An 11,827-nucleotide genomic window follows, 5' to 3' on the forward strand; every position below is an offset into this window, starting at 1 on the left:
ATCAAAAGCAAATTATCAAGATATATATCATTAAAAAGGAGTCATGCACATTAAATATATAAATTAACTGTCCCATTAATGTACATTTCACACAATTCAAATGTTTCTAAGAATCTGGGGACTAACTTGCACGCATTGTTTCAGAAACAAAAGGTGTGCTCAGTCTTTGTGGACACACTGTCCAATTAGTTTTGAATGTTGGAAATTTAGGGACTTTTTCTCACAATAGCTGTCAGGCTAATGATTATACTTTTAATCATCCAAGAACTAACCGACTACGTTTTGACTGGCCAAGCTATAAATATAATATCCTGAGCCAAAGCATAAACTGGAATCTGGAACAACAGTGGCTGACCAGATAAACATGTACAGGGAGCTTTTTCAGACCGTTGGACAAAGATTAATTGATGGATCTCCAACCTCTAATACCAAGAATCAAATATGGCGGCAATATTGTCTTGTTTTCTGAATGCTTTGCTGATCAGCATCTGGGAGAAAGTCTCTTTTTCAGGCAGGAAGGGACCTCAAAACCCTTGGGCAGCTGTGTAAAACTAAATAATCTGGTTAAAGGCTTACATACTACCTAGTCCACAATGTCTAGTCACTTTCAGAGGAAATATTTGACCATCTAACCCAGTAACAAGACCTTTAGGTAGGTTAAAATGGGAATGGCAAAGTCAATGTTTGGTTCTAAATACTGAAGATGTTGTGCCAAGACTTTAAATAACCAGAGGATTTTTCTAAAGTTACTATTATCTGTTTGTTATTTCCCATATTTATATATATGTTTATTGTTTTTGTATCTTTTTTATGTTGTAATGTTTTATTCTATGTCTATGTTTATTGTTATACATTGTTCACCGAATCAAAATCCTTGTGCAACGCACTTGGCCAATAAATTATTCTGATTCTGATTCTTAAAATGAAATAGAGAGGCAGAGAAGCAGAACAAACATGTTTTACAACATGTACAACACTGTGAAATATAATTATTGTCATGAAAAAGGACCATGACTAACAATACTTTACTAATGTGACACAACATTGGTAAACATCAAGTAGGTGCTTTGAAGTTTTTCGGTTCTGCTCAGCTGAAGTATAGGATGAATTTCATTCTCCTTTTTGTTTAACTTCTTTAAATATGTTGTACCGACTGTTGTAAGATCTGACACAATTATTAAACAAGGGCTGGACTCGTAAACTATTACCCAAAATCTATTCAAATCAAATCTATTGCTCGTCTTTGCAGTTGAGCCAACAAGCATCCTAAGAGGAAATGAACGTATACTGTCTTTACATAATTTATTGATATCAAATAACCATTACATGACAACGAAACAAATACTACAATATTATTCACAATAAGAAGGTTGTGGGTGTCAGCCCTGTGCATGACTGGTGACCACAGCCAGGATGGATGTATTATTAAGGACTGGTCTTATGTTCATTAGAGGGAATGTTTTTGTGGTTAATTCCCATTTAACTATTATTTTATGAAATAAAACACGTATGAAGTAAATTAGTCACATAAATATGACAAGCATCCATTTTCGTAAAGTAAAAAAGTACATTTACTCAAGTGCTGTACAATGTTCAGGTATTTTTTACACAATCTTTTAATATACATGTTACTAAACTGGCACATTCTGCACAATGAGTAAATATATTTATATATGTATTACTGTACTTTTACGTAAGTAAAAGGTTGAATTCAGGACTTTGAATACATTTTCTACATGGTATGGGAGGAGAGAAGTTGGACTCTTACGAACAGCACCTGAACGCAGCAATTCCCCGTGTCACATGACAGGGGTGATGGTTACTTTGCGGCAGGTGACGTGACAAGGCGAACCAACTCCGCTTGCCGTTAACGCCGATTAGCAACTTTGTTGACTTTCGCATTTTCTCGGCCTTCCCTCAATATCAGAGCAGTGACACGAAAGATGGACAATAGCGGGAAAGAAAAGGAAGCGATGGCTCTCGTGGCCGAGGCTGATAAGAAAATGAAGTCGTCGCAGTCGTTTTTCGGAGCGATGTTTGGGTGAGTGTGTCAGCTAACTGCCGTGGAGCTAATTCTGTCAAAGCTAAAGGCTAACTACGCGGAAGATGGTTAGCTGACTAACTAAGGTCCCTGAAACAACCAAAGTGAGACCACTGTGTTACACCGGTATCTCACGTGAGGTTGTCGGGGTCAAGATTACGCAAGGAGGTTTTTAACGCTACAGTTTAGCTGACGTTTTATGTCGCGTTATCTTCGCGCAGATCGCTGCTGAACAGAACAGAACCGTCTCAAATAGAGAACCCAAAGTGAACGAGGCTCAGTGACGCAATGATTATATAATGGCGAGTTTAGGCCGAATGACCAGTGTAAGGTAAAGACACTTTAAGTATGATTTTAGTGTCGCTTCTGCAGCGCCATCTACTGGGGGGAACCGTGCATGGTCACTCAGTCTGTCGGTGCAAATCTCACACGCATCCCATATTTGTTTACAGTAGCAGGGGTGAGACGCATTCGTGAGTTGCAACGGATTAAGTAAACTAGTGCGTTAAACCTTCACCCACCAACATTGCTGAGAATTGATGCAGCAGTCCCCAAACCAGTTTTGAGTTATTGTTTCTGTTTCACTTAGAAACGTACAAGAGTTAGACAAGAGAAGATAAGATGAGCAAAGGTTTTATTGATCCCCAGAGGGGGAATTCACGATTTGCTGGGAGTAAAAAGAAGTCTGCAAGTCTAGTAAATAGTTATATGAACAGAGTACGTCAGAAATATATAACATGTAATTAAGTAGTGGATGTTCTCTGTGTTGATATATATAAATAGAGTGTCGTAAGATAAGATAATATAGTAGAGTATGGGATATCAAATATAGTATGAGGTGCAATGTAATAATAACAATAATAGCGCAACTTAATAATATACGGATAACACTAATGATACATATTTAATTATGTTCATGGTTTCACCGTCATGCGTTGCTCAGCATTATTAATTTAAACAACAGAAGTTTAAAACCAATAAAAACACAATTGGGAGTTAAATTAGATCGCTTTATGTGCTATATAGTATCTACATTCTTTTCTGAACTTCTTTGGACTGTTTTGTCTAAGTGATCAGTGAATGCCTCTCCATGCCCCAAATGTCTTGACATTATCAATATCTAGTTATGTACCATTATGGCACTTGATATTTGCCAATGTTCAACTAAGCATGTGTGCTTTCACACAGGGGTTCCTCCAAGACAGAAGAGGCCTGTGACATGTATGTGAGGGCAGCCAACATGTACAAAATGGCCAAAAATTGGTGTGGTAAGAATTAAATGAATGGGTGCAACAATCGCTCCCTTTTTTTAAACTTCGTTAGCTCTCTGCAGACTTTCAGCCCTTCTTAACATGCAACGTTTTCTTTTTAGCTGCAGGAAACGCATTCTCCCAGGCGGCTCACCTGCACCTCCAGATGCAGAGCAAGCACGATGCGGCGACCAACTTCATAGACGCTGGAAACGCCTTCAAAAAAGCAGATCCCCAAGGTGATCATTACTCATTACCGCCCTCGGGAGCATGCGACACACTCCCTTTACGAGCTGCTCTCCTAGTAACAACGGACACATGGGCTTGAAGTCAGTGTCAGCAGATGTCACTACGGTCGTCCATAGTTTAACCGCATTACTGACGGCTCCTCCCACTGTGCAGTTAGCGCATGGGAATGTGGACAATTGAGCGGTATGCACCAGAATAAAAATAAATAATGACAACATCAAGCCCAGCGGTCACCATATTTGAGGCACAGGAACATTGTAAAATGGACTTGAACCGTCTCTCATCTGGTTGCTTCTAATTGTTGTTGACCAGGGAAGTTTAATCTCACTTCATCTGAATATAATAATGACATTATATTTCTCAACAGAGGCCATAAACTGCCTAAATCGAGCTATTGAGATTTACACTGATATGGTGAGTGACGGGGAGCTCTTTCTTTACAGTATTACTTTCGAACAAATTGACTTTCGGAACATGCAACTCCTGCTGTTGATCCCCTCGCTCATGTTTTCTGTCTGTCTTTTGTTATAGGGGCGCTTCACCATCGCAGCCAAACATCACATCACCATTGCTGAAATATACGAGACTGAGATGGTGGACATCGACAAGGTCAGATATCTGTGTTTCATGTGTATTACTTTACGTATTCATTCCTTTTAAAGGCCGATTATTGCTTCTAATTAAACAGCCGATAATGTTTCAAACTACCCTGATCTCTTGGGAAAAGCTCTGTTTACCTTAGTTCTAATTGTGTCCAATTTCCATTACAGGCCATTGCTCATTATGAACAGGCAGCAGATTATTACAAAGGGGAGGAGTCCACCAGGTGACTATTAGATGAGCAATATGTTCTCTGGTCTGCTTTTAAGTTGACATTTTATTTATACATATATATATATATATATATATATATATACAATTTATTTATTTATATGAAGGCAATTTATTTTCCTTTTTGAATCTTTGTTTTATGCTTGTGCGCTTTAGTTACTTGGTACTCTTTGACCCTTGATGTCTGTGGATACATGTGTGCTGAGAAGCTTCTCTGCTTTTCAGTTCAGCAAACAAGTGCCTCCTGAAAGTAGCAACCTACGCGGCTCAGCTGGAGCAGTACCCAAAAGCCATTGAGATCTATGAACAGGTGAGATAGTGCCCAGCCAGCAGCCGTCACACCAACATGTGGTTCACTCGCTTGTAGGAACAAAATCCAACATGAATTGTGGTTTTAGGTCGGCACCCACGCGATGGACAGTACACTCCTGAAATACAGTGCCAAGGATCACTTCTTCAAGGCGGCGCTCTGTCACTTCTGTGTCGACATGCTGAATGCAAAAGTAAGGCTAGCTACACTCGAACTTGTGTGCAGAAAGTGTCACACGAGCCGCCGTCCTAATCTCTGTCCTCTTGTCACCCAGCTCGCTGTGCAGAAGTATGAAGAGATGTTTCCGGCTTTTTCAGACTCGCGGGAATGCAAGCTGTTGAAGGTATGCTTTGGTGTTATTTTAGAGTTGAAATTCGCAAACCCAACATTGAATAATCTTCTGGATGTAGAGAGACGAGGCGGATGGAGAGCAGTAGAACTCAGCAGACAACTTAACGGCCGCTTCCCTCCTGATTCAGTGGTCTCCGTAGTTTCCAATCAGGGCTGTTGATCACTTTTACGCGCTAGTAACGGAAAAAAACAAAAGTTGGATTGTAATGGGCATTATGCTTAAATGTTCCTCCAAAACCATTTCACCCCCCTGCATAATATTACAAAAGCACCAGTACAGTTTAAGCCCCCAGCAATTCGAACTGGAGTAAGGAAGCCATGCTGGTGTTCAACAACGCTGGAAGTTATCGTTTATTTTGTAATGCTTAAAGTCATGCAGACAGTGTATTATAGCCTGTTGTCTTGGCATCTCAGTTGTTGTGTTTTTTACCCCAGTGGTGTATTTCTGTCTATTTTTTATGCTCAACCTTATTGTTTTATCCAACCAGAAACTTCTAGATGCCTATGAAGAACAGAACGTGGAGGCCTATACTGACTCGGTGAGTGGACAGTTTCCTGTCAGCAGAATCAACGGGTTTCTGCAGCAGTTTGAAAATCCTGGACAGACACCAGTGTCCTAAAGTGTTTTTGGGTCCCTTGGCAGATAAATACATATAAACATACACACAGTCAGTGCCACAATATTTCTAATTGTGCCTCCTTTACACGACGGTGGTGTAGTGGCTAGCACTGTCGCCTCACAGCAAGAGGGCCGCGGGTTCGATTCCCGGTCGGAGCGGTCCTTCTGTGTGGAGTTTGCATGTTCTCCCCGTGGCAGCGTGGGTTCTCTCCGGGCTCTCCGGCTTCCTCCCACAGTCCAAAGACATGCTGCAGGTTAATTGATCTCTAAATTGCCCATAGGTGTGAATGTGAGAGTGAATGGTTGTATGTCCCTACATGTGCCCTCGATGGACTGGCGGCCTGTCCAGGGTGTCCCCTGCCTTCGCCCTATGTCAGCTGGGATAGGCTCCAGCGCCCCGCGACCCTAATGAGGATAAGCGGTATTGAAAATGGATGGATGGATATTCAGATATATGTGGTTGAAGTGCAGACTTTCAGCTTTATTTCAATGGGTGTAACAAAAATATGGCGTTATTATTATTATTACTACTACTACTACTACTATTACAGCCATTTGCACACAGTCGCCCCATTTTTCAGAGGTATGAATGTAATTGGACAAACTAACATATTCCTGAATATAATGCTATTTTCCTCTTATGAATCGCCACCTTAACGTGGTGGAGGAGTTTGAGTAGCTCAGTGATCCTGGGAGCTATGTTGTCCGGGGCATCAGCCCCTGGTAGGGTCTCCCAAGGCAAACAGGTCTCGGGGGAGAGCCCAGACTAAGAGCGGTTCATTAAACCCTGATGATAAGCAGCCCACGGACTGAAGCTACCTTGCCCGGACAAGGGAAACCGGGGCACCCTCCCGGAGCCAGACCCAGGAGGGGAGCTCGTCGGCGAGCGTCTGGTGGCCGGGCATTCGCCCATGGGGCCCGGTCGGGCTCAGCCCGAAAAAACACCATGGAGCAGCAGTCACCCTGTGGACCCACCACCCGCAGGGAGAATTATCGGGGTCGGGTGCTATGTAGACTGGGCGGCGGGCCAGGCGGGAGACCTGGGCGGGCCGATCGCCGGCGGCATAGACTAGCTCTAGGGACGTGGAACGTCACCTCACTAGCGGGGAAAGAGCCGGAGCTGGTGCAGGAGGTGGACTCTGACTGTTGTTTGTGCTTATGCACCGAACAGCATTTCGGAGTATCCGGCCTTCTTGGAGTCGGTGGGAGGGGTCCTGGAAAGGGCGCCGCCTGCCGACTTCATAGTTATCCTGGGAGTCTTCAACGCTCACGTGGGCAATGACAGAGAAACCTGGCGGGGCGTGATTGGGAGGAACGGCTTGCCCGATCTGAACCCGAATGGTGTTTTGTTGTTGGACTTCTGTGCTAGCCACAGTTTGTCCATAACGAACACTATTTTCGAACATAAGGTGGCTCATAAGTGTACCTGGTACCAGAACACCTTAGGCCGGAGATCAATGATCGACTTTGTAATCGTATCATCTGATCTGCGGCCGTATGTCTTGGACACTCGGGTGAAGAGAGGAGCAGAGCTGTCAACTGATCACCACCTGGTGGTGAGTTGGATCAGATGGCGGGGGAGTTGGCTAGAAAGACCTGGCAAGCCCAAACGTGTAGTGAGGGTGAACTGGGAACGTCTGGCAGAGGATCCTGTCCGGGAGGTCTTCAACTCCCACCTCCGGAAGAACTTCTCACAAATCCCGAGGGAGGCTGGGGACATGGAATCCGAGTGGACCTTGTTCAAAGCCTATTGTGGACGCGGCTGCTCGGGGCTGTGGCCGGAAGGTCATCGGTGCCTGTCGTGGCGGCAACCCGAGAACCCGGTGGTGGACACCGGGGGTGAGGGAAGCTGTCAAACTGAAGGAGGCCTTTCGGGCCTGGCTGGCCCAGGGGTCTCCTGAAGCAGCTGACGGGTACCGGCGGGCCAGAAGGGCTGCAGCGGCAATGGTCGCGGAGGCTAAAACTCGGGCATGGGAGGAGTTCGGGAAGGCCATGGAGAAGGACTTTCGGTTGGCCTCAAGGAAGTTCTGGCAAACCATCCGACGGCTCAGGAAGGGAAAGCAGGGTCTACCCCAGGCTGTTCTCAGCAGGGGGGGGGGGGGGGACTGCTGACCCGGACTGGGGACATCGTCGGGCGGTGGAAAGAGCACTTTGAGGAACTCCTAAACCCGGCCAACATGTCCCCCGGAGAGGGGGCAGCGCCGGAAGACTTTGGGGTGGATTCACCCATATCCCTGGCAGAGGTCGCTAAGGTAGTCAAAAAGCTCCTTGGTGGCAAGGCGCCAGGGGTGGATGAGATCCGCCCTGAGATGCTGAAAGCGCTGGACATTGTTGGGCTGTCTTGTTTGAACAGTGCCCATGGACTGGCAGACCGGGGTGGTGGTTCCCATCTTCAAGAAGGGGGACCGGAGAGTGTGCTCGAACTATCGTGGTATCACACTGCTCAGCCTCCCGGGAAAAGCTTATGCCAGGGTGCTGGAGAGGAGGCTCCGACCGCTTGTCGAACCTCGGATTCAAGACGAACAGTGCGGATTCCGTCCCGGTCGTGGAACAGTGGAGCAGCTCTTTACCCTCGCAAGATTACTGGAGGGGTCCTGGGAGTTTGCCCAACCAGTTTACATGTGCTTTGTAGACCTGGAGAAGGCTTTCGACCGGGTCCCTCGGGGGTTTTTGTGGGGGGTGCTGCGGGAGTATGGGGTGCTGGACACGTTGGCACGGGCCATCCGGTCTCTGTACGCCTGCAGTAGGAGCTGTGTTTGTCTCCTCGGTAGTAAGTCAGACACGTTCCCGGTGGGTGTTGGCCTCCGCCAGGGCTGCCCTTTATCACCGGTCCTGTTCGTGACCTTCATGGACAGGATATCTAGCCGCAGCCAGGGGGCGGAGAGGATCCGGTTCGGGAGTCTCGGGATCGCCTCTCTGCTGTTCGCGGATGATGTGGTCCTGTTTGCCTCCTCGGACCGTGACCTCCAGCATTCACTGGGGCGTTTTGCAGCCGAGTGCGAAGCGGCAGGGATGAGAGTTAGCACCTTCAAATCTGAGGCCATGGTGCTCTGCCGGTAACCGGCGGATTGCTCCCGCCAGGTGGGGGCAAACTGCCTGCCCCAAGCGAAGGAGTTCAAGTATCTCGGGGTCTTGTTCACGAGTGAGGGTAAGGTGGAGTGGGAGATCGACAGGCGGATCGGTGCGGCTGCAGCAGTAAAACAGGCGCTGTACCAGTCCGTCTTGGTGAAGAGGGAGCTGAGCCGGAAGGCAAAGCTCTCCATTTACTGGTCGGTCTACGTTCCAACCCTCACCTATGGTCACGAACTCTGGGTCGTGACCGAAAGAACGAGATCTCGGATACAAGCGGCCGAAATGAGCTTCCTCCGTAGGGTGGCCGGGCTCAGCCTTAGAGATAGGGTAAGGAGCTCGGACATCAGGGGGGAGCTTGGAGTCGAGTCGCTGCTCCTTCGTGTCGAAAGGAGTCAGCTGAGGTGGTTCGGGCATCTAGTCAGGATGCCTCCTGGACGCCTCCCATTAGAGGTTTTCCGGGCAAGTCCAACTGGTAGGAGGCCCCGGGGAAGACCGAGGACACGCTGGAGGGATTATATCTCCCGGCTGGCCTTGGAACGCCTCGGGATCCCCCAGAATGAGCTGGAAAGTGTTGCGGGTGAGAGGGAAGCCTGGTCGGCCTGCTGAACCTGCTGCCACCGCGACCCGACCCCCGATAAGCGGGTGATAATGGATGGATGGATGGATAATGCTATTTTGTAATACTTGGAGGACAATCCTTTACAGTCAATGATGGCCTGAAGTCTTCCACCCACACATCAACAAACTCTGAGTTTCCTCCTGTGAGAAGCTTGTCCAGGCCTTTACTGCAGCCTCCTTCAGGTGACTGACTTGGCCATGAAGAATATTCCATTGCTTTGCCTTGAGAAGCTCTTGGGCTGTTTTCACAGTATGTTTTGGGTCATTATCCACCTGTACTGAGAAGCACCGTCCAATCACTTTTGCAGCATTTAGCTAAATCTGAGTAGATCAACACCTCAAAACTCATCCTGCTTCTTCTATCAGCTGTGACATCATCCATGAACACCAGTCACCCAGTTCCATTGGCAGACATTCATGCCCGTGCCACAGCGGGGCCTTCACCATGTTAACCAGAGGATGTGGTTTCTTCAGATCAGAAGCCGTTCCTTTTCTTCTCGACACTTTTCTCTTCCCACCATTTTGGTTCAAGTTAATCTCTGTTTCATCTTCCAAAGAACCTTCATCTAGAACTGATCCGGCTCATTCAGATGTTTTCAAGTCTAAACTGGCCTTCCTGTTGTTCAGTGTTCCCAGTGGTTTGCACCTTGTTGTAAACCTTCTGTATTCCGATTCATGAAGACATCTCTTGATTGTAGACTGTGAAAAGGGGCACGGCTCCCTCCTCTTGTCTTCTTGACCTCAGTATGCATGTTATGAAGGGATTTGTCTTCACCAAGGACAGAATTCTGCTACATCTACTTCACATGTCTTCGTGGTCTTCTGGCCTTTTGGTGTTGGTGAGTTTTTAAATCTGCTTACTTTGTCATGAAATAACGAGGGAACATCCATTGAATTAAATCTGAAAGTTGACACTTCCGCCACACATTGACTGCTTCACTTCGAGTCAATGTAAAGTTGTGTAAAGGGGCGAAATCTGAAGAATTGTGTCGCTTGTAACCCCTGACTGTAAACATAGGTCACAAATTTGGTGTGAGGGATTTTTGTTAATATTTCCCCCTCATTTGCAGGTGAAGGAATTCGACACCATTTCCCGGTTGGACCAGTGGCTCACCACCATGCTTCTCCGCATAAAGAAAACCATACAGGACGATGAGAGCGACCTCCGCTGACTCCCCCACCTGCCCATGACCTCAAGCCCTCAGCAACCGACTTGCATCCTACTTCTTTTGCCTTGAGCCTCTCGCTTCCATTTTCGCGGCCATCTGAGTCGTTATATTATATTCCCCCGCATATGCTGCGTTTCTTTCCCACCACCTGCAGTATTTGTTCTTTCCTCTTTAATCCGCTTGGCTCAAATGATTCTCTTATAGCTATGAACACCATGTTATTTGTATATTGTTATGATCCAGGTCTTGGCCTAATACAAAAAAATAATACCAGCACACTTTTGAAAGTTTTTATTTATTTTTTCTTGTTACACAATGTTTGAGAGGGTGCCAATTTAATGACGTGGATCAAAATAGGTTTTCCCAGAATGTGTTTGAGAATTAATATATCTTACCAAGGGCCCCCCCCCCCCCCCACCCCACCCACCCACACACACACACACACACACACATTGGTCTTTGGTACGTTTGAGTGCTGGAGTGTACTGTCGGTCATATCAGGGCACCTCTAATCAAACAGCGCTTCATCTCAGCTGCAGAGCTCCTCTTCAGGTAGAGAGGCCAAGAGTTTCTGAGGTGACTCCACGACAAAATACCCACTTTGCCTTTTTCACGGCAAAGTTCTCAGGATGCTAGTAGCCCAATTTGTGGAAACAGTTAAAAGAAATCATGCTTTTAAGAAGCGTTCTCAATTGATTTGCTAATCGTTTTGTCATTGCCATTTTAAAGTGCTTTTATTTTACAAACGATGATGAAAGAAGCTTTTGTGAACATTTGTAAGTTTTGGTAAGGATGAGAAAACAAGAGCAGCCTTTTCCCTTCTGTACAGGAGTTGGTTCTCGTGTGTGTTTGAGTGTTTTCTTGTTTTTTGTGAAGATATATGTGCTTTTTTTTTCTTTTCTTCTTCTTCCTGTCATAACTAACGAGGCTGAAAAAATGCCTGCACGAGATGCAATACATCAGCTTTACTGATCTGAACACTGTGCTCATGTACCCTCCTGGTGATTTTGTCAAGAGACAATTGGTCTTAAAAAAAAATGTCAGTCGTTTTCCTGTGAAACGTTTGAATAAATCTGTCTCAGACACATCCTGGGCGTGGCCTCCATCTGCCTGCTCCTCTGGTTTGAGTTGGTCCCCTGATCTGATGCTCAGACCTGCATGCATATATATATATATATATATATACTCATCAGTAATAGAGAAAAATAAGAACAATCCCAGGGATCTCTTTAGCACTGTGGAGCCGTGTATTCCTATAGACCTCAGTAGTAATGACTTCATGAACTTCTTCAATGAAAAGATTTTAACTATTAGAGG

General features: G+C 46.0%; 1 protein-coding gene across 2 annotated transcripts; it reads left to right on the forward strand.

The window, feature by feature from the left end:
- The first annotated feature begins 1,789 nt into the window (after positions 1-1,789).
- napab (N-ethylmaleimide-sensitive factor attachment protein, alpha b) lies at positions 1,790-11,597 on the forward strand. Of its 2 annotated transcripts, XM_034548627.1 has the most exons (12): positions 1,790-2,041; positions 3,230-3,309; positions 3,414-3,530; positions 3,908-3,954; positions 4,072-4,149; positions 4,311-4,366; positions 4,597-4,681; positions 4,770-4,874; positions 4,956-5,024; positions 5,521-5,571; positions 10,040-10,180; positions 10,412-11,597. In XM_034548627.1, the coding sequence occupies exons 1-12, from the start codon at positions 1,944-1,946 to the stop codon at positions 10,511-10,513; spliced, it is 1,029 nt and encodes a 342-aa protein (XP_034404518.1). In that variant the 5' UTR covers positions 1,790-1,943; the 3' UTR covers positions 10,514-11,597. The 2 variants fall into 2 exon arrangements, with proteins under 2 accessions (XP_034404518.1, XP_034404520.1); XM_034548629.1 differs by lacking the exon at positions 10,040-10,180 and having other exon boundaries at positions 1,792-2,041.
- The last annotated feature ends 230 nt before the right edge of the window (positions 11,598-11,827 follow it).

Source organism: Cyclopterus lumpus, chromosome 13 (assembly GCF_009769545.1).
Source record: "Cyclopterus lumpus isolate fCycLum1 chromosome 13, fCycLum1.pri, whole genome shotgun sequence".
Classification (NCBI taxonomy): Eukaryota; Metazoa; Chordata; class Actinopteri; order Perciformes; family Cyclopteridae; genus Cyclopterus; species Cyclopterus lumpus.